The sequence below is a fragment of the Lemur catta genome, chromosome 2 (assembly GCF_020740605.2).
Source record: "Lemur catta isolate mLemCat1 chromosome 2, mLemCat1.pri, whole genome shotgun sequence".
Lineage (NCBI taxonomy): Eukaryota > Metazoa > Chordata > Mammalia > Primates > Lemuridae > Lemur > Lemur catta.
The window spans coordinates 47,981,817-48,008,890 of NC_059129.1; the positions used below are offsets into that span (position 1 = coordinate 47,981,817).

Below are 27,074 nucleotides of genomic sequence, written 5' to 3' on the forward strand. Positions count from 1 at the left end.
CTGTCAGTAGGCAGGACCTCAAGCCAGTGGATCTACCCTGACTGTCATGCAGGCTAGGAGGTTCCTTGCCCAGGATCGCAGACTGGGCTGGGCGCATGGCCTTCCTATGAGAGGAGGGTTGCTCCTGAGGCACACTGATCTGCCCCTGAAGGCACACACACTCAGTAGTGTCGTTCACAAATAACCCTTCTATGCCCCAGGGCAATGCGATTGAGGCCTGGGTGTATGGGATCTGGTCTGCAGGCCTGTCTCCTGGGCCCTGGAGATCAATCCCTGACCCTTCCAGGGAGAGAAGTGCTGGTCTCAAGTCACCCACAGGATGCCCAGGCCAGATTGGTGTCTCTCCGCCTCAGGATTTACCCTGCTCTCCTGGAGTCACCAGGCAAGCAGCACCTGGGAGGGTGGGTGGGTAGGGAGCTCGCAATCTGAGTACCACTCAGTCTGCTGTAGGTCCCCAAAAGGAGAGGTCCCATTCCCTGCAGATGCCTCCGGGTGGTGGCTAAATTGTCTCTCTCGGCAGTGGTCGGTAGGCAAAGGGGGAGGGGAGAATGAAGCAATATGGCGCCTGCCGATTGACTCGGGTCTGCGGACCGGGAGGTGCCCCAAGGGAGATGGGAGCCTGGTGCCCTGTCCTCAAGAGGCTCACGGCTCACTGGTGGTGGCCGTCTCTGGGCTGGAGTGGGCAGGTCTCTCCGCTCAGGAGCCCACCCGCAGTCCAAAACGCAAGGGAGGGGAAATATAGCTGCTCCACCTACCCTTGTTGCTGGTCTCCAAGCCTCTCGGGGGCCTTTCTCCTTCCAGTTCTCCTCCGCAGCTTCTTCATGTGGAGTCTCCTGTAGTTTCAGGCACTCTCCCTTCCGACCCTTGTCTGATCTATGTTCGTCTGCCTGAATATTTTTTTCACTTTCTTCTAAAATCTATCTTTCTTGCAGAGACACTCTGGCTGGCAGTCTTTCTCGTCCGTCATCTTGATTCTCCTTATCATACATCTCTTCCCCGTGATCCTACTTCCTTTCTTGGAGGTCATCTTTTATTTACAGTTTAGCTTGATTCTTTCTAGATCCTTTTCTTTTTATTTATTCTTTCTTTAAATATTTAATATACTTTTGCGTACAAAAAAATGCACTAATACCTTTTTTTTTTGAGACAGGGTCTCACTCTGTTGCCCAGGCTGGAGTGCAGTGGTGTCACCATAGCTCACTACAACCCCCAACACTTGGGCTCAAGTGATTTTCCTGCCTCAGCCTCCTGAATAACTGGGACTACAGGTGCACACCACCACGCTTGGCTAAGTTTTCTACTTTTTGTAGAGACAGGGTCGTGCTCTTGCTGGTCTCGAACTCCTGGCCTCAAGCAATCCTCCTGCCTCAGCCTCCCAGAATGCCAGGATTATAGGCGTGAACCACCGTGCCTGGCCTCACTAATACTTTTTTGGTAAAAGATTAAGCAGTACATGTAAAACAAGTCTCTCTTAATCCCACACTCTCGCACACCCACCCCCACTTCTTATTCCTGAATGGTAAGCACAGAGAGACAACCACAGTTTTCTACTTTGTTTGTTTATTTTTCCAAACATCTTCTGTGGTATTTGGATATGTTTACTAAACACATATGAAACCACAGAGTTTTGTTTTGTGTTTCTAATTTTTTAATTAAATAAATAGTGTCATACCATGATATTCTTTAACTCCCCCTCACATATAGTATACCTTGGAAAATTATGCCTGTCAGATTAAGCTGTGCCAAAAAGAAACTTCATACACCCTTCAGCTATCACCTCCCTATCTCCACCTTTACCCTCTCCCCTACCCTTAAGGAGCCACCAATCTACTTTCTGTCTTCAGAAATTTGCCTATTCTGGACATTCCGTATAAGTGGAATCATATAATATGTGGCCTTTTATTACTGGCTTATTTCATTCAGCATGACATTTTCAAGGTTATCTGTGTTGTAGCATTTATCAGTATTTCATGCCTTTTCATGGCTGTTGTATGGATAATACCACATTTTGTTTATCAGTTTATGGACATTTGGGTTGTTCCTACATTTTGGCTATATACACAATGCTGCTATGAGCATTCATGTATTGTACAACTTTTTGTGGGGATATATGTTGTCATTTCTTTTGAGTATATACCTAGGAGTCGAATTTCTGGGTCAAATGGTAAATCTATGTTTAGCTTTTAGGAAAATGAATCCTCTTCTGTGTGTTCATAAACACTGCTGCAGTTTGAAGCTTCTATATGCACATGTGCAAATATTTCCATAGGGTGGATACTCCACAACTTTTTTAATACCTATTATCAGTTAAGTTTTATTTTATTTTATTTTATTTTATTTTATTTTATTTTATTTGCCAGGAGCTGTGGAATAAGCCTGTAGCTCTAGCTACTCAGAGGCTGAGGCAGGGCAATTGCTTGAATCCAGGAGTTCCTGGCTGTAGCGCACTATGCCAATGTGGTGTTTGCACTAAGTTCAAACTAATATCAATATGGTTAACTCCTGAGAGTGGGAGACCAGTAGGACTCCCTAAGAAGTCTTGCCTAAGGAGGGGTGACCCAGCCCAGGTTAGAAAAGAGAGCAGTTCAAAACTCCTGTGCTGATCTGTAGTGGAATTGTGAATAGCCACTGCCCTCCAGCCTGGGCAACATAGTGAGACCTTATCTCTTAAAAAAAATTAATATAGCCAACCTGACATATGGAAAATGGCTTCTTTTATTTTGCCTTTCCTTATTAATAGTGAAGCAACTTTTACAAGTTTATTGGCTATTTGAATTTCTTCTGTGAATTGTCTTTTTATGTCTGTCCCCCATTTACAAATTTTCAGATTTTGTTTTATACCGATTTCTAGGAGTTCTTTATGTATTATAACTATTATCACTTGTTATATACGTGGGATGAAGCAATCCACCATGTCTCTGAGCATTTCTGCACATTTTTTTTTTTTTGCTAGCTATGAAAAGGATGCAAGGTCCTGACTCCTCTTTACCTGGACATTTCTCAGGGTCTGTTTACAGTAAGCTACCTTGAGGGATGAGTTAATGTGTCCCCACAGACGAAGAGCAGATTTGCTTACCACTCACTATAAAAAGGATAAATTCCCCTAAGCCTGATGTTTCTCTCCCATAACACAACCTATTGCATATGCGAGAATCAATCTGGGGGGACCTAGGGGACATGGTTGAACCAACACAATGTAATGCTCATGCCACTTGCTGTGCTGTGAGTAATAAAATCCTTGTCTCTGACCCAGGAATCTCATGTCTTCTCCCATCATCCATGAAACAGTGAAAGAATGATTTGTTAGCTTAGGCAGAGTAAAATCCCAGACCCTCTACAGACCTTGACAATTATAATGCAAATTTTTTCCTAGTCTGTAGCTTATGTTTTTAAGAAAGGTTTGGTTTTGAAATCATTTTAGACGTACAGAAGAGTTACAAGAGTAGTATTAATACTTATCCATTATCCCCAAAGTGGACATTTAGATTGTTTCTAGTTTGAGGTTATTGTAAGCAATGATTCTGTGAACATTCTTGTTAATATCTCCTGGTGCACATGTGCAAAAATTTTTCTGATGTATATGCCTAGAAGAGAATTTATGAATTTATGAGTTAAAGGATTATACACTTTAAACTCTTGAGGAGAGGTCTTTAGTGACCTGCCATAGTAACCTTCAGGCTTTTAATTTTAAAAATATTTATTTGTATCCTTTAGAAAGGATACAAATGATATAGTAATAGGGTAATAACTCCATCAACGACACTGTGGAGGGAGGGAAAAAATAGATTGTATGACAATTTCAAGATCCAAAAAGGTTGAAAGTGGTTTAGAACGGGGGGGGGGGGTGTCCCATACTGATATCCTCAACTCCTTTGGTGGATGGGCTTGTAGACATGTTGTTTGGCTCTCATAGATTTTAAAATGGTTTTATTCAGAGCATGTTATTTCTGTTTTGGTTGGGCAGAACTTGCCATTCCATGTTCTCTTTATTTCTGACCAGTTCTCAGGCAGGCACTTGATTTTATCAGCTCTAGTATGAGAGAGCGGTCAGTTAATAATAAGATAACATTTATTAAGAATTGATTTAAAAATCCTGCTACCAAGAAAGAACCTGATGAAGTAAAGTTTGGATAAACCATCAGCAATTTTGGTTGAATCGATTGATAGAATGATATGACTGGCCAAATAGTCTTTGATCTCAGGCTGCTTTATGAGAGGTATAGTTTGCAGAAAAAAGAAGGTGATGTTTTGATTCTTCTTAGCATGGGCCAGATCACTTTGAAAGCTTTCTTTCATTTCTCAGATGCACGTGTTTAGAGTGATGGTGACAAAAATTGGTGTGTGTCCAGAGTACAAAGTCCAAGATGTTGAAGCTATTAAGACCATGTCTTGTTACATGACTAAAGGCACACAGAGTATTTGTCTTTGAGTAAAAGACTTAGTGATGTTGTGGTAAATATGTTCTAATATTTGAAGGGATGCTGTGTGTTCTCTGAGGTCCCATTAGGCAAAACTGTATCAAGTGAATGGAGATTACAGGAAGACAGACATCTCAAAATGGAAAAGAACTTTCTCATAATTAGAGTTGTCTAAGCAGGGACTATTTGATGACCACTTGCAAGAAAGTGTCGATTTCAGATTGAGTTCACTTTGCTAATAGGGTTTTTTTGGGGAATAATGTTCTGTTTTAATAACTTGACCAATTCTTGAAGACCTAGTGTAATATAATGTCACAAATAACTAACCTGGAAGAGTAATTCCTAGTAGAAGGATGTCCAGTTCAAACCTATGGAAAGGATATTAATTACAAATAGAATGAGTCTTCAGTTTTAGTAAATTATTTAAGATGTTTATAATAACTCTAAGTCTTAAATATTATTAAAAAGATATATTGATAACATTTAACATATAATATTATTTTCATATATGTACAATTAGGGAAGACAGCTTGAATTTCTTGAATGTATTTGGGTGTTTCATAGAATTCTTATACATATTTTTCTTAGAATTGGCGTGATTTGGATGCAAGAATCACTGATACAGCAAATGAATCGAAAGATAATGTTAGATATCTGTACACTCTGGAAAAAGTATGTCAACCTCTGTATAACTATGACCTAGTAAGTATATTTTTAAAGTGCAGTTTAAAAAATTGACTTATATAATTAATGCATTTAAAAATAACTTAATATGTATATATTGGGAAAAACATACATTGCTGAAAAGTTACTTAAGAGATATATTTTCCTATTATATATTTATTATTAATTATAAACTATATTTAATATTTTAACTTACATTTAAATACATAGCACTATCATAAGTATGACTTCATTTGTGAATTAAAAAAGATGAATATATTACTTTTCCATTGCTCATAGCGAATTACCCCAGAACTGAGTGGCTTAAAACAGTGAGCATTCATTTATCAGAGTTTCTGTGGTTCAGGAATGCAGGCGAGGTATAACTAGGTCCTTCTGCGGCAGTGTTTCTCATGAGGTGGCAGACAGGCTGTGGCTGTGGTCTAATCTAAAGTGGAGGCTGACTAGGGAGGGTCTATTTCTAAGCTCACTCATGTGAAAGTTGGCAGGACCCAGTCCCTAGCCATGTGGACCTCTCCACATACCAGCCCACTTCTTCCAGGGTGAATGATTCAAGACTGAGCAAGAGACAGTGCCCAAGTTGGAAGCCCACCATCTTTTTGTAACCTAATCTCAGAAGTGACAGCCCATCATTTCTGGTGTGTTGTATTGGTTAGAAGGAAGTCAGTGAGTCCACATTCAGGGCTAGAGGATTATACAGGGGTGTGAATATCATGAGGGTGAGCATCACAGGGGCCATCTCTGAGGCTGCCTACCGTGGTAGATGTTTCTTAGTTTACAGATTAGGAAACCAAAACTCATCATGGTGCAATGACTGCCAGCATCACTTAGCAAATCAGTGATGCAGGACAGAACCCATCTTCTAGTTTCTAGCCTACTTTTCTCTGTAGAGTTCCTTTAAAGAACATATTAGCACTACCATTTGCTTTTTTTCCTGAAGTTTCTTTTCTTTTTTTAATTTTTATTTATTTATTTATTTTGAGACCGAATCTCACTCTGTTGCCCAGGCTAGAGTGCCATGGCGTCAGCCTAGCTCACAGCAGCCTCAAACTCCTGGGCTCACGCAATCCTTCTGCCTCAGCCTCCCGAGTAGCTGGGACTATAGGCATGTGCCACCATGCTTGGCTAATTTTTTCTATACATATTTTTAGTTGTCCATATAATTTCTTTCTATTTTTCGTAGAGACGGGGTCTTGCTCTTGCTCAGGCTGGTCTCAAACTCCTGAGCTCAAATGATCCACCGGCCTTGGCCTTCCAGAGTGCTAGGATTACAGGTGTGAGCCACCACGCCCGGCCTCTTTTCTTTTCTATTCTTTTTTTTTTGAGACAGAGTCTCACTCTGTCACCCTAGCTGGAGTGCAGTGGCATCATTATAGCTCACTGCAACCTCAAACTTCTGAGCTCAAGCAATACTGCTGTCTCATCCTCCCAACTATCTGGGACTACAGGCATGTGCCAAGCTGATTTTTTCTATTTTTAGTAGAGACAGGGTCTCACTCTTGCTCAGGCTGGTCTCGAACTCCTGAAGTCAAGTGACCCTCCTGCCTCGGCCTCCCAGAGTGCTAGGATTACGGGCATGAGCCACTGCACCTGGCCTATTTTTCTAAAGTTCCTATTAATTTTGAATTTATAAATTAGCTGGCATTTCAGAATATTTCATGTGAAATATGAAAATTAAAGAAAACCCTCTATCCTTTCCTTAGATAGAAATGGGAAGTCATGGAAGCTAGTTTGTTGAGAACTTAGGGCACTATTTCCCCATCTTGCCTGAGTGTTGCCTCTTTTGTGGATCACTTTTAGGCAGGAGGGCTGCCCAGACAGTTGTCTTTTTTTTTTTGTCTTTAGAGATAGGGTATCACTGTGTCACCCAGGCTGGAGTGCAGTGGCATCTTCATAGCTCACTGAAGCTTTGAACTCCTGAGCTCAAGTGATCCTCCTGCCTCAGCCTCCCGAGGCACTGGGCTTACAGGTGTGAGCCACTGTGCCCAGCTCTAAACAGTTGTCTTTTTAAAGATGTTCATGGGCTTGAGAACCCCTAATCTTTTGTTCTAGGCATTGTGCTACATGCTTTATATATACATTTTCATTCTGTATACACAACAACCCTCATTTTAAAGGTTAGGAAACTGAGTTTGAGCATTTCTGCAACTATCAGTGAGGGGACCAAATTTGAATCTGGCTCTTTCTAGCATTATGGGTTGTGCTTTTTTCCACTTCACTATATTGCTTCTCCAAGGTATTCTCTAAGTTAAAATGCTTTCCAAATAATTTATATTAGTGTCTGATATCTGAGTTCAGTATTCTCCATTCTAATTTTTGAAGAGGTAGTCAGATCTTCCACAGAGGTGGCATTGCTAGCCACATGGTTTGGTTGTCCAACCTTCTTGAGTAAGCTTTGGGTTCATCCTAGAGGCAGGGAAGGGGAAAGAGTTTATGACCTATATCACTTAGATTTGGAGAAGAGGGAGGTGTAGGGGAGGTCATACCCATCCTAAGAGGGCATCAGTAGTCAAGAAGCTTAATATGGGAGGAGAAGGGAAAATGTGGGTTGAGAGTCCTGGGCAGATGTGGTTCTCACTGCCACGTGGAAGTCCATTATCCACCAGGGAGCACCATGAGAGAGGACAGGAAGACTTTTCAGAAGCAAAGTCTTTTAATTGATTCCATAAGCAATGGTAGATTTTATTTAAAACTTATTAGTGTTGTTATTCACAAAGAATTATAACTTTCTTAAATTTCACTCTCTACTCACTTTAATCCCTCACGCCAGCAACTGGGCTTCTGTTGGGAACCTTTATAAAATTTGTTTCAAGTGAGAACATTTTATCATTTTTTAGGTGTTCCTGTGTATATGACCATGGAGTAAAGAAAATTAAATTGTATAGTGTTGGAGATATAGGGCCACTGTTTGGCTCACTCAGTAGCTCAAGAACTTGATTTCCAAACTTTATAACATAAGCAATTAAAACTTATGTCCAAGAAAAATTAAAATCATTACAGATTACAAGGATTTGGGGTTACTCACAAGAGTTGAAGATGCGAATATGAAATACACATATACCTATAGCCTACTCTAGGACTACCTGCAACTAGCTCTTGACGTAAAAAATAATAGTAGAGGTGAATATAGCACAATGTTAACATTTGTCAAATCTAGTGATGGGTATAGTTGGTCATTACACTATTCTCTGTACTTTTCTACATATTTAGAGCTTTTCATTATAAAAAGTAAATTGGGAAGAAAGAATGCATTTTATTGCTATCAAGACTAAATTTTAAGGTAGACTGATTTCAACTTCTTGGTTCCAAAGACTTGTTTAAATTCATATAATTTAAAAGTCTTTTATTCTGTTTTTTTTTTTTATCGTAGTAATTTTAAAAAACTTTGTTCAGTTACTGTAGCCATGGATGTACTTTATTATTATTATTATGTTGTTGTTGAGCTTTTTCTATTCTCTGAGGTGGGAAGGTTTCAAGCATTACCTTTTGAAATGACAGAAGTACTAACGGTATTGAGTCATGTAATTACTTCCCACTCATATACCCGCTATATCTGTAGTTTCAAAAATCTTTTTTCCCTCATTTTCTTTATTCTCGTTAAAAGCAACCAGCAATTTCTGTTTAGTTTATAACTGTCATTTGGATAGGAAAAGTGCAGAGGACTCATGCTTCCATTTCTGGTTTATAAATTTTATATATGTTTCATTTTTTATCATCCGAGTATTGTGCTGTAGACATATCTACTAGTGTATGTTTCACATGTAGATGTCTGAACGCTGTATATTGCCAGGCGAGGACTGTGCACTCAAGGAGCCATTATTATAAATAACGATGTTTGACACATTGACTGCCAGGCTAGGAAAAAAATTTTTCCTTGGGGCCACGGTGTTTTATTATGAAAATAGAATAAAAACTTCAAAAACAAAATGATCCTTTCTAATTTAATGAAAAATTTAATGAAAAACAAAATTTATTGACTTTTATTCATTTAATCCACGTTTTTGGAATTAAGAGGCCCCAGGCTCAAAACTAGCTTGAGTTAAATACAACTCACTTGACAGTTAATATGTTAACTGCCTGGGGCCTCGTGAAGCAAAACCTGGGCAAAACCCTGCAGTTGATTGGTGAAAATCTTATTTGTTGATGTTCTTATTGTTACAATTAATATTAACAATTTAATTGCATATAGCTCACATGTAGAAAATAATAAAAAATAACAAATTTTCATTAAATTAGAAAGGATCTTTTTTTCTAAGTTTTAATTATATTTTCATAATAAAACACTGTGGCCCCAAGGAAAAAAAATTTTTTTCTAGTGTGGCAATGTGTTAAAATTCTGAGGAAGGACATTTTCCTGAGGGAACTATTTAATACCATTCTTGAGCCTCTTTATTGGAGTTAGGGGTATTTTGTAGACTTGACTTAGCAAGGGTAAAAGGGACTTCTTCTAGGCATATTTTTATTAGGATCTTTTTGATGTACAGATAACATACATAATGTGAATTCTGACATACAAGGTTAACTATAAAGTAATGATGTCAATTTTCATAAGCCACATAAAATGGATTTAATTATTTCACAGTTACACCTCACACTTAGGATATCAAATACACTAATCAGTAGTTGTTTTTCTTGGTTTTATTGATTCCATCACCATTTAAGAAATATTTTGATATATTTTATCTTGTTCTATCAATTAGAAGGCAAGCTCCTTGAAGGCAGGGCACCATTGGCTTTATCTGCTTTTCCCTAGTGGTTTGCAACATGGTTACAAGCAGGGTCTCAAAATCTCCAGCGCACAACTTATAGCTGTGGGACCTTGGGCAAGGCACTTAAAATCTCTACCTTTCTATTTTCTCATTTGCAAAATGGGAATAATAATCATGTTTTATTTTATAGATTCCAAGACACACGTTTCTTCACATTTTAGCATCTCTGAACTCAGGACATACTTTGCGGTCAATCAAGTTCTATGAATCATTGTGGGTGTGACTTGATACCATCTTAAATAATGAGTTCTCTCCTTGAGGGTGTTTTTTGTTTTCTGGGGTTTTTTTTTTTGGTACCATTAGTGTGAATTCTGACTATAGTTGAATACCAGCTTGTGGTACAAATTCTCAAGGGAGTTTTCTCTCCTTCCCCTGGTAGCGTCTAAGTTTTGTTTCTGCCTTTTTCTCCGAGGTTGGTTTATTTCATGTTTACCTTAACAGAGAGAGTTTAGCCTACTGGAGGCCTAGTTTTATGTGGGAGGTAAACTCCCCATCTTGGGTAGTTTTTTTGTTCCCTTTCTCAGTAGCACATAAAATAATGGTGCAGTCTTACAATCAGTGATGTTCTGTATGTGATGAAATCAAACCTACCGTAAGTGGTGGTTGTCAGCATATGTTAGGAGAATATGTAGAGCTCTTTGTCTACTACCTGGCATATTGTAAGCATTTAATACACGTTAGTGATTGTTTTATATCTTTCTTGTACTTGTTCTGCTTTGCTCTCCTTTGTTCTACGTGTTCTACTTGTTTGTACTTGTCTCATTGACCCTGCTGTGAGCTCCTCATGAATTCTTAGCTTTGGATTTTTCCCAATAGCTTCAGAAACTCATGGCACTTAGAAAGTTTGTTGAAAGGTGAATTGAGTTGAATAAGTGTAAATGAGTTCTAGTCATATTTCTTGTTTTTAACTAGCTTTCTGATCATAACTAATACTTTACCACTGAAGTTGTCAATTTCTTCATTTTTTAAAAGAGCAAATTGAACTATTACTCTTTAAGTTGCTTTCACCTCTAAAATTTTATTTTTAAATAACTTTTAAGTTTGGATTTATGGAAGAGTTGCAGTGATAGTCCAGAATTCTGTTCACTCAGTTTCTTCTGTTATCATCTTGCATTGCTTTGGTATGTTTGTCAAAACTAATTTCCTATTTTCTGTTCCAGGATCTAGTCCAGGATACCACATTGCATTTAGTAAAATTTGACTTTCAGATGAAAATGTCACACTATTTTGTATATGTTTAGAGTTCTGAATATTATAGAATATTGGTTATTAAAACTATAAACATATGAGGGAATTCACTTAATATATTTTGATGTTAGGTTTCCATGGCACATGGGATACAAAATCTGATTAATGCCATCAGAATGATTCATGGTGTGTCAAGGTATTATAATACCTCAGAGAGAATGACCTCATTGTTTATCAAGGTGAGTTTCTAAGGGGAGCAATCACACATGCAATCCTGTGGAAAAGTTAATTCTTTCCTTCTGAGCCTGAGCGGGGAATTGGGAGGTCTGAGTGCCTCTCAGAGTTCTGGATTTTAGTCCTTCCAGTGGACAAGGAAAGATAGCTGTTGACTGGAGGCAGCTGTACTTAACTGAAGGGGTCATCAGTACCTTTCTCCTTGCCAGAGGTAAGCTCCAAGACTTAAAAAAAAAAGTAGCTAGTGGTTTTCTAATTCATTCATTCTACGTGGTTTTGATTCTACTCAAGAAGTAAGGATTGTGTTCACTGTTAACAGTGCTTCTTTAGTTAATCCCACCAGCACTGTGGTTTGTGTAAAATCCTGTGTATCACCATATGGTAAATTATATTAAATAATTTGAAAAATTATCCAAGAAACACATGAGTAGAATTTCTTTGTAAATGATTCCAGCAGAACTAAATATATAAAGTCGCAGTCACATTTCAGCTGTTTTAAAAGGCAAAGTATAGATTTTATCACTCTCTATGTCCTAAATAAGACAAGAATCTCAGATCTCGGGATTTTTCCCTTTCACTTGTCTCCTTGTTCTTGCTATATATGTCCCACCTTGAGATGATGTTTAGTTCTGGCCAAGATTCTTTGCTTGACCAGACTCCAGTCATGCTTCTGAATCTTCTGCTGTGCCCATCTGTGCACTTCCTCATAAAATCTAGTTTTAGCAAAGAACCCTGCTAAATCGGTTTTTTAAGAACCCCCCATCCTCGATATGTGATCACCCTCGATATCTGATCAGCTTCCCCATCTTCCACCCCCCCGCACCCCCAGGTGATTTCTGATCACCCTGGCCTGTCTTCAGCAAGAATCCTGTCAGGTCAGTTTTGCCAAAATCCCTCTTACCCCTCATGTTTCCTCTTAGTAACTTTCTCTCTGCTGACCTCTGCACTGCTCCTTGGCTATAAATTCCCACTTGCCCATTCTGTGCTTGGAGTTGAGCCCACTCTCTCTTCCCCACTGCAGTGGTTCCTCACACCTATCAAAATTTGTCCTTAATAATGTCTTCCTTATCATGCAAGTATCATTGAATAATTTTTTCTTTAACAGTTCTATATTATTTTTAACATTTTTTCAACATCATGAGTCAACAAAGTATTTGGACTAAAATCAATCTAAATATTGCTAGTTTCTTTGATCACCACTGTATTGTGATTTCCTCATCTTCCTCCTTAGATTCATTAGTTCTTTTGCTGAAAAAAATTGTCAAGTAATTTTTTCAGAGATGATCTGTGGGTGGTGAACTGCCTGAATTCCTAGGTATCTGAAAATAACTTTATTTTTCCCAACTGTTCAAATGCCAGTTCGACTAGAATTTTAAGTTCAACATCGTTTCTCCTGGAACTTTGAAGATATTGCTCAGTCATTGTCTAGTATCCAATATTGTTGGTGAGAAGTTTGGTGCTAATCTGATTCTTTTTTCCTTTGCAGGTAACTGGTTTTGTTCTCTCAGGAAGCTTTTAGGATTTTTTTCTTTATCCTTGACCTTCTAAAATTTCAAACTGATGTGGTCTTTTTACATTTATCTCTATACTTGCTGGATTGTTTCAATCCAAACACTTTCCTTTCTCTTTATTCCTGGGAAATATTCCTCTTTTGCCTTTGATTATTTCTAACCCGCTTATTCAATTTATTCTCTCCCCTGGAATCTGACTTCCCATCCTCTTAATTTTTTTTTTCTTCCATCTTTGTCCTTTGACTTCGCAGCTCACTCATTTGCTCTTCATGTACCAATTTCTGGTTGGTTGGTTCATCAATAGAATATAGTTTTCTAAATTTTGACAACAAAGATTTCAATTTCCAAGTTCTTTAGTTGTTTTTATGGTTATAAATTCCTTTTGTGTCTTTCTCATGAATTAATTTAGTTAACAGAAGATATTTTAAGAGGTTTTACATATACCTCTTCTGTGCTTCTTCTTTGTTAAGTTTAATGCCTTGGTTCTTGGGTTTGTTTTTCTTAATTGCTTGATGATTCTTCATTGTGGAGGGAAAGCTTCCTCTCTACCCTTTAAAGATTCACTGAAAATGAACTGACAAAAGACAGATTAATAGGAGAAAAAGGCATACAATTTTTTTTTGGTTTGTTTTATTTTGTTTTTTAGAGATAGGGTCTCGTCTCACTGCAGCCTTGAACTCCTGGGCTCAAGTGATCCTCTTGCCTCAACCTTCCAAGGTTCTGGGATTATAGGTGTGAGCCACCATGACTGGCCAGGCATACAAAATTTACTTAATGTGCAGAGCATGGGGGAAATTGAGGAGAATGATTACCCAATAACCTAGTGAGGTCCAGATGCTTATATATCCTTTTTCATAGGGGCAGCAGAAATAAGGGATCAATCTTGAAGGGTAGTAAATGATTTTTAGGGGGAAATAAATGGACCCAGGAGACAGAAATTAACCTGTAAATGATTCTCTTTGGGATCTGAATGAACCTGAGAGGTAGACATTATTTTGTGAAAAAGTCTGTCTTGGTGTAGCTACATTCCTTAGTTTCCTTTTCTTAGATAGATAATGAGATTTCAGGGAGGGAATGGAAGGCAACTGTGTTTTCTTTGACGACTCTAGTCTTCAGGTAGGTAAGGAAACTTCAGAGAGCAGCTTCCTCCTGTACGTTGGGAGAGGCATAGGATTGAGAGACCAGAGGGGTGGAGGAAGGTAAGAGAGACCTTGAGGTTGCTTCTTTAGTTCAGCATGTCAATGTGGCATATTTTGGGGTGTCATTTTCTGAGCCCCAAAATCTGCCCATCTTTTTGAGACTCCTAATTTGCCTTTTATTCTGTTCGCTATAGTTTATCTCTTGTAGGGTAAAGGTGTGTGACTTACTGTTGAGAGGGGAGTGTGGGTAGGTTTTTCTCTGATGTGTCCTCCTAGGGTGCATGGCTATACCTCTCTAAGATTGTGGTACAAACCCATGGCTTTGTCCTTTTCAGCAAAGGTCATGATTGCCGGCTACACAAATCGCTCTAAGTTCGGTGTGCAGGATCACAACTGAGAGTCACCTCATGTTGTCTCTGATCTTGAAATTTTCCAGAACCATTTCAACTTCCCAGCAACCCTTTTCAGAACTGGGTTTTGGTTTTCTCTAGTCCTTTCCCTCCCCTGTAGACCTGATCCTGTGTCCATTCTATATTTTAGGAGTGTCTCAAAATTCTGTATTAGCCTACCATCTTGATCTAATCTCCTGACCATTTCTAAATGGCTCTTCTGTTTTTTCTTCACTGTTTTGGGGGATATGAGAGAGGTGGTTTCATTTACACTTAGTCTGCATGTTGAAGGAAGGTAGAGAATCACACTTGAACTGGTTTCGTGACCTAATGAGAGGAGGGATGGACAAGTAGAAAATAGTCAACAAGTAGCTGACTTCGAAATTTGTGGCCCCACTGACATTGAATTAAATGTGGTAGGTAAATATGACTTTGTATTTTCTTTGTTTTGTGTAGAATATATATTTCTTTGTTTTTTGTATCCTGTGATTCATTCACTTCATAAATTACTATTTATGGTAGTTTTTTGTTTGTGGTTTAAAAATTTATGTGAACTTTATTTAACTTTTTGCCTATAGTTATTTTGTACCTATGTTTATTTTAGGTAACAAACCAAATGGTGACAGCATGTAAAGCCTATATTACTGATGGAGGAGTAAACCATGTATGGGATCAGGATACGCCAGTTGTATTAAAGAAAATTCAGGTTTGTATAAGTACTAAAAATTTATTTTCATAAAATAAAGCTTTTACCATCTGGCCCAATTTTGTTTACTTTATTCATTTGCAAAGCATGTTAACTGAAGATACCCTGTACAGAGTGGTGTGAGAATATAAAAACAACATAATTCATACTAGCTACTTCCCTTGATATTTAGTGCTTCTTTTAGGGTGTAATTTAATCCTCATCGTCTCTTACCTGTATCAGACACCTCTTGTGTGCCATTTCATACACTGTGGACCTCACCTCTCCCTCCAGCCCGTTAATTTAATCTTTCTTCTTCTTTTTTTGCATTGGCTAGGACCGCCATGCATCCTTATGGATGTGGTGGTAGGTGGCATGTGGTGGTAGGTGGCATCCTAGTTCTGATCCTTTTTTAGAAGAGAATGTTTCTAACATTTCCTCCATTTAGTCTGATACTTTTGCAGGTTTTTAAGATATCACTGATCAGATTAATTTAGTACTAAGAGATGTTTTCAGAAGTTATGAATGGATCTTAAAATTTTTTTCTGCATGTATTTATGGAAATGCTTATAGGATTTGCCTCTTCAATCTGTTAGTGTGATAGCTGACATTTTTAGGTTTTCTAAAATTAAATGATCCTAACATTTCTGGAGTAAACTCAGCTTAGTCAGGGTGTAATTACCTTTTTTAAACACACTTAAGTTCAGTTTGCTACAATTTTGTTTAGCATTCTTTGAAACTATTCATGAGGGAGATAGCCTATAATTTTCCTTTTTCATATTGACCTTGTCTGAGTTTTTGGCACTAGGTTCTCAGAATAAGTGAGGGGTGAGGTGGGATTTTCTGGAAATGTTTGTATCAATTTAAAGTGGTCTGTTTTTTGAAAGTCTGAAAGAAATGGTTGTGGCAGGAAGGCTCCATTTGGAAGTGGTTATTGGTGGTCTTCATGTGAGGGTTCCTGGTCTTCATAGAGCCAAGAGGTGCTGTTTGGACAGGGTGCTCAAGTTGGACAGGACATTCTGCCCTCCACCCAGAATGGGAACTGCTATGCTCACGGGGCACTACTATCACCACCGTCATGCTGACCTCTGAATTAGAGGGTAAGAAGATGAAGAATTGCAGTTAGGAGAGTTTCTCATGCTGGAAACGGTTGATCCATGAATTGGAAGAACCAGGATCATTATGCAGTTCTTGGACTTGGTCGTGTAGGATACAAAGCTACACAGAAACAGATCAAAGCAGCTCATAAAGCAACGTTTGAAAACATCACGGGAAGCAGCTGGTGATCCAACAAAGGAAGCGGATAGTGACTATTTCATTTGCATAACTAAAGTTTATAAAATGTCTGATCCAGTGGAAAGAGGAGCATTTAACAATATAAATCCTGGGTTCAATAACTCAGTTTTTTCTAAAAGTAAAGCAAGGGACAGTTTCTTCAAAGTGTTTTTTTTTCCCTGTGTTTAAAAGGGATTCCAGGTGGTCAAATTAAAAAAAAAGGTCCTCATCTTGGTTTTATGAATTCATCATTTTATTCCTTCTGGTATAATTTTTATTCTTGGAGAGAATTTTCTTATTTAAATGCAGAAGAAAAATAAGCAGAATGTCATGATGAGAGGAGAGGGATTGAAAAGCAGAACAAAGTGGCAAAAAGAAAAAAGAAGAAATGAATGAGAACATTAGTTGAGAATTCATGTAACTGTGATATAAGGAGAAAAAAATTCGAAGAAAGGCCGGGCATGGTGGCTCACGCCTGTAATCCTAGCACTTGGGAGGCCGAGGTGGGTGGATTGTTTGAGCTCAGGAGTTTGAGACCAGCCTGAGCAAGAGCAAGACCCCATCTCTACTAAAAAAATAGAAAGAAATTAGCTGGACGACTAAAAATATATAGAAAAAATTAGCTGGGCATGGTGGCACATGCCTGTAATCCCAGCTACTCACGAGGCTGAGGCAGTAGGATCGCTTGAGCCCGGGAGTTTGAGGTTGCTGTGAGCTAGGCTGATGCCACGGCACTCACTCTAGCCCGGGCAACAGAGTGAGACTCTGTTTCAAAAAAAAAAAAAAATCGAAGAAAAAGCCAAGAAAGAGACAGAGAAGAAAGTGAGAGCAGAAGCAAAATGGCAGAAGCAAGAAACTATAAAACAAAACAAAACAAACAAACAACAACAACAAAAAACAAAGACAAGCAGAATTAGAAGCTCCTTGAATAGCTAAGGAGGAAGAACAGGAAATTAGACAGCAAGCATTATTGGCAACGGAAAAAGATATCCAGAAAAGAGCCATTAGGGGGGAAAGGCAAAAACTTTGAAATTCAAGGAAGACCTGGAATCACTTTTCTGACAATGAGACGAGCAGGTTAAAATGATGGCAGAAGTGGAAAAACTTTGTGATAGGCTCAAACTAGCAAGTTTACAGTGCTTGAATAAAACACTTGTACAAAAGCAGTAGGAATGGCTGTTGTAGCAAAAACAGACAGTAGAAGAAATAAATGAGCAAACTATAAAAGGGAAATGAAGCTGAGGCTTGTATGTAACAGGCTTCTAAGCATGTAGAGAAAATAACTGTCGAGGGTGGAAATGGCAGTGAAAATTGGTCAGAAGAGGATTGGTCTGCAGTTGCTAATTAAAATGGTATGCCTTTTTTTCAGCTGGAACAAATTTGAGGTGGGAAGTTATTTTCAATTATTTGAATATACATTCTTTTTCTGGAGTCAAGAGAACTTACTGGCAAAGAAAAGAGTCTCTAAAAACTTGACCCTCATCAAAAAGGTGACAAACAAAAAGGCTTTTGATAATTTAAAAAAGAACATGGAGTAGGGCCTCCTTCAAATAACCTGGAAGATGCCAGAAAAAATAGCAGAAGCAGTGCCTGGCAAGACGAAAAAGGACTACAAGAAACACTATAAGGAACTTGTTGAGATGGTAAAGGCAATGAAATGCTCAAAAGCAATTGCTGAATGCAAGTAGAGCTGCTCACCTCCTGCTGTGCTGCCTGGTTCCTAAGTTTCACGGAAGACAATTTTCCCAGGGGACTAGCCTGGGGCGGGGTTTGTGGGGGCTGGGTTTGTGGGGGCTGGAGGGTGGCGGTGAAGTGGTCCATGGCGGGGTGGTGGGTGCGGAGCTCTGGCGGTGATGCTTGGCCTGGTTCCTAATAGGCGGCGGCCCGGGGGTTGGGGACTGCAGTCTTGATAGATAATTTCTGAACCTCCTGGGAATTCTGTTAATAATTAGCCACAAAAATGTGAAAACAAATAGTATATGTCATACCTTGATTTAGGATGAGAGTTAAGGGAAAAGAGTGAGGATGAAGAAGATGAAGATATGATGTAGATTAAAAAACTATATTGATTATCACAGGCCTTTAATATGTAGGCAGAGAACTTGAATTTTTGTTGTTAACAGCAAAAGCCCCTGTTGAAGGGTGGTGCGATCAGTTTTGTGTGAGGGTGAAATTTTTGAAGTTTTGATTCCTGAACAAATGTTTCACCTTCCTTCCCTTGCTTCTTTTACTTTTCTCATAGGATTGCATTTTTCTATTCAAGGAATATCAGACATCTTTTCACAAAACAAAGAAACAGATTTTAGAATCCTCAGGGGAGAAATCTTTTGAGGTTTCAGAAATGTATATATTTGGAAAATTTGAAGCTTTCTGTAAAAGACTGGAGAAGGTAAGCATTATGCAGTCATGGTACCCCCACCCCAAACCACACCTCTTTGGTTATTTTGTACTCTATGTAGTGCCATTGAGATTTATGGTTCCCAATCTCTTTTCTCACCATTGTTACAACTCATCTGGTACTGCTTACAGATCACTGCATTTTATTACAACTTATTTTTTCTTTCTTGATTACTGCCTTCTGCCAGTCACACAAAAACAATTGCAAACTTTCAGCTCTCTCAAGACCTCAGTTCTACCTCCAGCTCTGGAACTTGAACTTAAAAGCCTCTGCTCTTAACCATTATATTAGGCTGAGAAAAAATAGGAGATGAAATACCTGCAATGCCTAGTAGAACCCAGTAGTTGTGGAATATCTGAAAGTGTAGGCACCTCCTGTTTCTGGGCCAGTATGTATGGTGTATCCATAAGCATTGTGTGGATGGTGCTTTTGCTGGGCAGAAGTGGGTTAGAAACTTCACCTTCGGTTCACTTATTAAGACTGGTTGGGAAGGAGTGATGTCTTGTAGGGGATATAGGGCAGCCTATACCAGAGACTTCTCAGAATAAGCCTTTGAAAAGTCTATAGAGCTATCATCTAGGTACCCCCCATCCCCTGCTCTGCCAACTCGCCAGGTCCTGCTAGTATTTAAGATCCTGTTCATTGATTGTTGGAAAGTGGTGGGACATTATATAGATTGAAGTGCATTTCCTAGACATGTCTGGAAGCCTGTGTTTTATTTGTAACCCCCTGACCTAGCCAGTACAGGAAAGTGCGGTTAATGAAGAGAACCAAGGTAACCAGTGGGGTTCTTTGCACATACTTCTTTGAGGCTGTTTTTAAATTTATTTAACAGTTTTACTGAGACATAATTCATATACCACACAATTTACTCATTAAAATGTACAAGTCAGTGTTATCTAGTATATTCATAGGGCTGTACAGCCATTACCACAATGTAATTTTGGAACATTTTCGTTAGCACTAAAAGAAACCCTATACCTATTAGTAGTCACACCCATTCTCCGTTGTACCCAGCCATAAACAACCACTAATTTACTTTCTGTCTCTCTAGATATACCTAGTCTGGACATTTTATATAAATGGAATCATATAATATGTGGTCTTTTGTGACTGGCTTCTTTGACTTAGCATAATGTTTTCAAAATTCACCTATGTTACAGTATTTTTCAGTATGTCATTCTTTTTCATGACTGAATAATATTTCATTGTATGGATAATGCCACATTTTATATATCCACTCATTAGTTGATCGACATTTGGTTTGTTTCCTCCTTTTGGATTTTAGTAATGATGCTGCTGTGAATATCCGTGTACAAGTTTTTGTATAGATGTATGTTGTTATTTGTCTTGGGTATATACACAGAAGTGGAATTGCTGGGTCATACAGTAAATCTGTGTTTAACTTTTTGAAGAACTGCCAAATTATTTTCCATCATTTTATATTCTAACCAGCAAAGTACAAGTGTTATGAATTTCTTCACCTCCTTGGCCATACTTGTTACTATCTGTCCTTTTGAATTAAGTGATCCCAGTGGATGGTTTTGATTTGCATATCCCTGATGACTGATGATGTTGAGCATCTTTTCATGAGCTTACTGTCTGCTTGTATTTCTTCTCTGGAGAAATGTCTATTCAAATCCTTGTCATATTTTTTAATTGTTTTATTTGTCTTTTTATCGTTGAGTTTTAAAAGTTCTTTATACATCCTGCATGTAAGTTCCTTATCAGATAAATGATTTATAAATATTTTCTCTCATTCTGTGGGCTGTCTTTTCACTTTCTTGATTGTATCTTTTGAAACACAATAGTTTTCAATTTTGGTCAAGTCCAATTTATCAAGTTTTGTTTTGCTTGCACTTTTGGTGTCATAACTAAGAAAGTGTTGTATAGGACTGCTTTATGAGCAATGGGGATTTTCGGGGGGCCAGTGCCCGATTAGAAGGATATTAGCATGGGTAAAATTAATAAATAGGCCTCAGTGGTCAGGACCTATTCCACAAAAATGCGTAATGTTTCTGAATCCACTAGAGCATAAACTTGGACTGGGTTCTGCTTACCTTTAATTTTTCTAGGAGCCAGAAACCTTGCCAACTTGGGTGCAGTTTTGAGCTTGGTAGAATTTTAGGGCTAGACTTTAATGGGTAGTCCATTAGCAGTAAAGATCTTTGGTGGCAGGTCTAGTGCTGGGAAGAATGGACATCCATCTGTGAAATAGCTGCCTGGGCATTTCTCTGATGCTAGAGGGAGTGGGCATCAGTGGCCGGCCGCATCAGCACACCCACCCTGATCTCTGGAGAAGCCCTGCCTCTTGGCTTTTAGGATACAACTTCAAGCCACAAGCGTTCAGCACCCAGAGCTAATGTAACTACCGCCCCCACCCCCCACCGACCTTACTTGAAACGTATCTGGATTGCTAGGTTATCCCAATTCCCCTACAGTAAGAACCCTCTGACTGACTGGCATCTCTCTCAGTGGATAATTGGTGGATATTGGTGTCCAGACTCTCAAAGGTGGGGCTATCAAATGTAACCCTGAAGTGTGGCCAGGATTTTGCATAATCCATTAGAAGTGGTTACTGATCTGCCTGGATGGGCTTCCTCTGATAAATAGGGCATGGTAAGAGCCACTGTTGGACTCCCCCTATGAACTCTTGTAGGTGAAGAGGAGAGCCAGAAGGGCAAACCAAGTCAGAGCCCGGTAGGGAAAGCTGAGATTCAACATCAGAATGACCAAGTGGCAAAGTGAAAGGGCAGACAAGACTGAGGTTGGGCTGGAGAGCTGAGACATCAGAATGGGACAGAGATGTTGGGGACCTTTAAGGAATAAGTAAAGAAGGTTCTAGTATGTCAACATCAGGGTGCCTGAAACATACCTTTATTTTGGTAGGTGGAGCCTTGAGGTGCATTGAGTGTCAATCTGTCCTAAAGAGCCAGAATAAAGTGTGTACAATAATCTTTGCTTCTTTCTCTTCTTGCCATGTAAATTTTGGGGAATATTGGTGTTTCCCAGGGCTCTATGTTTAGTTTTGTGTTCTTCTCACCTTGAACATTTGTGGGAGAGAAGATAAGGGCTGGGGAGCTGGTATGCTGGGGAGATGTAGGAACTGGAGCTAGTAGGTGAGGCTGGGTCTTTCCTCATGGTGACACTGAGATGAGGGGATCAGAGCAAGGTGAGAACTGGAAAGGGTACCGTGGCGGGTGAGCCGGAGAAGGGATTATACATGGTTGTCAGTACTGAGGGGTCAAAAGTTGATAAAGAGAGCTGGTGAAAAAGCCAAGACCAAAACAAACCAGCAGGAGCATGCTCATGGCTGATTCCCATGACTAGCTTTTATGTTACTGCTATGTGATATGGGGATGGGGGGTTTGCACGGGCTAAGTTGGGAGGACCAAGCCCAGGACAGACCACCATCTCTGTCTTGGATGACCTCTTGTCTAACCCATGGGCAAAATAGAGGACATGTTAGTGACCAGAATTCCATCCCAGCCTCTGGCTGTTGGAACCAGGTGGTGGGGTAAGGGGGTACAGGGTAAAGGACAGAGTCTTAGCAGGCTAGAATGACAGAGTGAGCTGGTAGTGCTTTGTTTTTGCTCTTTAAAGTAGGCAAGTGGAGTGTATTAGGAGGAGACCTAGATATTCCCCTGTTTACATAGAGCATATACATCATGCCGTTAATCCCAGGTAGCCTGTATTTCCTCCAGGTTCAGCATGGCTTCTAGGATGATAATAGTTTTTGGAAGTGTACAGAAATAGTGGAGTAGGAGCAATAGTTGCTATGAAAACAGTCTCTCTGGGTTAACATACGCAGGGACTATGTAAATTCTGGCCGTGTAGGAGGACCAGTAGTGTTATCTTTATGGTATGTGATATTTGAAAGACTCCCTCAAAACAGGTTTATTCCATTTCTGGCCATTGGACAAATGGGTTGGCTCTGGAGAGCTTTGGATATTGTTCTCTAAAGCAGGAATCAAAATGGGGATCACTGATGAAGATTAGGAACTGAGCAGCCTGTGGACATAGATTTTTTTTTTTTTGGTGAAGTAGGTGGTGTTGATACATTGGCATAGAGGCTGCCATTTCTGAAATAAAGAGCATTGTGAGGGTTTCCTAGGGCTCTTTGGGGGTCAGGAGTGATTGCTGTCATCATTGAGGCTTCTTGGGTCAATCCTTTACCTGAATGCAGGAATCAAAGGGAGAGCACAGGTGGATTTATGCTATTGTTATATATCATAGCGCTAGTGGGGGACACACGAGTGGTGGAGCTTTTGAACCCAGTGATTCAGTGAAATGATTTTCAGAAAATTCTCAAGAACAAAAGGATAAAGCTATTTAGTCAAGTTCTCCCTGCCCCTTCCCCTTGAAAGACAAAGTGATTAATTTCTGAAAAATGTTGTAAACTCTCTCTGGATATGATAGAACATCATCTGTCTTAAATAGTCTAAGAGTAGTAATGACTGGTGACAGAGACTTTTTTCTATTTTATCTTCTCTTGGTTGGTTTTTTTTTTTTTTTTTTGAGACAGAGTCTTGCTTTGCTGCCCAGGCTAGAGTGAGTGCCGTGGCGTCAGCCTACCTCACAGCAACCTCAAACTCCTGGGCTTAAGCGATCCTACTGCCTCAGCCTCCCGAGTAGCTGGGACTACAGGCATGTGCCACCATGCCTGGCTAATTTTTTCTATATATTTTTAGTTGGGCAGATAATTTCTTTCTATTTTTTAGTAGAGATGGGGTCTCGCTCTTGCTCAGGCTGGTCTCGAACTCCTGAGCTCAGAAGATCCACCTGCCTCGGCCTCCCAGAGTGCTAGGATTACAGGCGTGAGCCACCGCGCCCGGCCTCTTGGTTGGTTTTAACTGAATGATTCTAGTTCCTCTTTATGGGTTTGTTTTTTAAAATCATGATTCATTAAGAGCTTATTCTAGGGAAGGGGCCTAATATCTCATTTAAAAAAATAAAATAACAGTTCTCTTTTTAAGATTACAGAAATGATAACTGTTGTGCAAACATATTCAGCCTTGAGCAATTCTACCATAGAAGGAATAGATATTATGGCAATAAAATTCAAAAATATTTATCAAGGGGTTAAGAAAAACCAATATGACATTCTGGATCCAAGAAGGACAGAATTTGACAAAGATTTCTTAGATTTCATGTCAAAAATCAATAGTTTAGAGGTAAGTAATTATACATACTTTCGCTTAGTAAAGCTGAAAAGTAATCAGTAGTACTACTATCCAGTACTATTGTTGTAAATATTCACATAAAATAACTGTTCATATATTTAATGTTTATTTTAAATACATACTGCAAACTGATAAAAAAATATTTGCAATATGAGTAATTTTCAAACCAGCCGCAAAATATTTTCTTTTCTCTTTTAAATGAAAATATGAGCACATCCAATAAAAGATACCACAGAATAACTAGAAACCCAAAGGCTATATTGTAGCAAGGGTTCATTTTTAATTTACATTAAAATTTGTATTCAATTTTTGTTGTGCCAAGGAGCCAATGTAATTTTTCCAGTCAAAAAGAAAATTTGTTATTCTTTATCTTAAGTGTGAGAAGATTTGAGAACAGATTAGGAAGATGGATCACTCTCCCTTTGGCTCTGTGCTCTATGCCCACATTCTCTCTGTAGCTATAGAGGATGGTTCTGAAGAGGTGCTGGTATCCTGTGTGTCATAGATTAAGGGACACAGAAATATGTCAGATTAGACTGTAACCTGTTTCTCTCTCACTTTTGGGGCTGATATGACCTCAGTTACTCTTTTACTGAAAACTACTGCTAACCTAAGTTTAGCTAATAGCCTAAGGTAATAGCCTCCTTTCTGCTGCAGAATTTCCTGAAGATAAAGGTAGGGACAAGAATGTACTTTGTCTACTTTTTGAGTCTTAAATCCTTGCCATGAAGGTGAGAAAAATCAGATTTTTTTCTCATCTATTTAAAAAAATAATTTTAAAACCATATTACATGTCATCTGGACAATATAATAAATAAGAAAGATTCTAAAATTCTACCACTCCAACAATACCATTTTTTGTTTTTGGCATAGATTTCCCTTCAATTTTTGAAAGTTAAACTCTTTGATATTAAGATGTATGTTAGTTATTACTGTTAGTATTTGACTAGTTGGGTAAGGTGGAGTTTGCTTCCAAAATGCTTTGAGACTTAAATCTTTATGGCAATAGGAATTTTTAAAAAACTTGTTATCTCTTACATTATTTTTTATGATGTATCAATAAAGAGTATATGTTATCAGGACTTTATTGTGGTCTTAGATACAAATTTTAACTCTCAGTAAATTTAGAGGCCATATTAGCCTTTTAATAGTTAAATAATTTGCTTGAGGTATCAGTGTTTTGATTTTCCTTCCTTTTCCAATGTTTGATTCATGGGTATGGTATGTATTAGTAGACCAAACCAATATGATGTATACGTAAAAGTAATTTGCAAAGAGTGATTCAGTTCCGTCTTTTGGGTATCAGAAGTTTGGAATTCACTGCTAGGGATGGTGGGAATCTTGAAAGAACATTTTCTACTTCTTGTTCCTCCTTAGCAATGGCACAGAAGTTTCTGAGAGCAGCAGTATTGGAAAATGACATTTGCTGGCCCTGGTGTCTATAGTGTCATTACATTGTTCTACCAGAAGTCCTAAATATCCCAAGGAAAAATGCTTATAAGGGACACTCCTTTCATAAATTCTTTAGATCAGTGATATCTAGTAATAATGAACTGCAAAGGCCAACCACATATGTAATTTAAATTTTTCTAGTAGCCACATGAATAAACAAAAAGAAGCAGATGAAATTAATTTTAATAAATACTTCATTCAACCTAATATGTTAAAATATTATAATTTTAACATGGCATAATATAAAAATCATTAATGAGATATTTTACATTTTGTGTTTTTGTACTAAGTTTCTGAAATCCCTCATTTATTTTACACTTACAGACATCTCACTTCCAAGTGGGGACGTTTCAAGTGCTCAGTAGCCACATGTGGCCAGAGGCCACCATACTGGCTAGTGCAGTTCTAGATGCTTAGATGGTAGATGTGTTTCAGGCTATTTTGATTCTATGGGAAAGTCATTAATTGTTAAACAAAACTAATCTCGTCCTTAATACCAAAAATCATCTAGATATTAATATTTTATTTTAGGCACAAATACAGGCATTTATGAACGGCACTTTTGGAAAAATCTCATCTTCTCAGCAGGCTCTTCAGCTGCTTCAAAGGTACTTATAATGCTGTAAGAAGTATAGTTTCTAAGTGAAATTACTTTATATCTAAAATACAATTTCAAATTAGATGTTCTTGGAAATCTCTCCTACATAAGCCTTAAAATTTAAAAATATTAACCTTTCAATTACTACTTAATATATTGGTAAAATTTTAAATACAGAATGACACTTTTTCATTGCATTTTTTTGGGTAGTAGAAAGTCTTTCAATGAGAAAATGAAATTATTTCACGTTTTCAGTCCCCCTCCATCCCTGCCATGTAATATGCTTAAGGTTAATTTCATAGGTATTATTGGAAAGGGAAAAAATAATGTTTAATTCTGCATACTGAAAAAAATTTCTAAAAGTGAGATTATCTAAGAGTAATAGATACTAAAACTTTCCATTTCCCCCCCGAGGGTCTCCTGCACTTTTAAACAAAATTGTATATACTTTAGGTGTACATGATGTTTGATATACTTATATATAGTGAAATGGTTGCTACAATGAAGTCAATTAACATATCCATCATCTCAAAGAGTTACTCCACCCTTTATTTTGGTACCAGCACCTGAAATCTCTCCTTCAGCTTCCTTTCCCCCTACAGCACTACTCTCTCAAAGGACAGGGAATCCTGGATCCGTGGGTGAGAGGCCCTTCCCTTCCAGCCCAGGAAGGGCTCAGGACCCATGACAGGGACCCTTTTGGAACTCTTCCCTGAGAGCTAGCAGAGCTAGGTTTGGGGCTGGCTTTGCCATAGTTCCCTGTCTCTGTAATGATGGCTCATACCTGCTGAGATCATCATAAACAAGTCAGAACAGACATAAAATGACTTTGGCAAATGGCAGTTCTGCACAGATGGCAGGTACTGCTTTCTTGGCTACCTCTCACTCTGTCTCTGTCTCTGTTTCTCTTTTGCCTATAGTATGCTGGTGTGAATTCATTGTATTACCACGGTGTTGTGGTTTTAGTACTTGCTGTGTGTCATTCAGTCTCTAAGTGGAAGTGATATTTGGCCTACAAGCTCATTATTATGCTTATGGTTATTTGGAATTATGTGAACATAAGCATCGGCTGAGGTACATTCAGCATTCTCCCCTCCATCTTTGCTAAGCCACCTCCTCACTCATCTTTTTAATCTAGTTTAAATGTCACT

The 27,074-nt window shown here is 38.6% G+C and overlaps 1 protein-coding gene and 1 pseudogene across 1 annotated transcript in view; both read left to right on the forward strand.

Moving 5' to 3' along the window:
- Positions 1-27,074, forward strand: part of DNAH8 (dynein axonemal heavy chain 8) — a 286,065-nt gene that overhangs the window by 18,265 nt on the left and 240,726 nt on the right. Inside the window, 6 exon segments of the mRNA XM_045542103.1 lie at positions 5,007-5,120; positions 11,191-11,298; positions 14,937-15,038; positions 18,535-18,681; positions 23,667-23,864; positions 25,857-25,933. Coding sequence (XP_045398059.1) covers positions 5,007-5,120; positions 11,191-11,298; positions 14,937-15,038; positions 18,535-18,681; positions 23,667-23,864; positions 25,857-25,933 — 746 coding nt within the window.
- On the forward strand, positions 15,362-18,431 carry LOC123633481 (annotated as a pseudogene).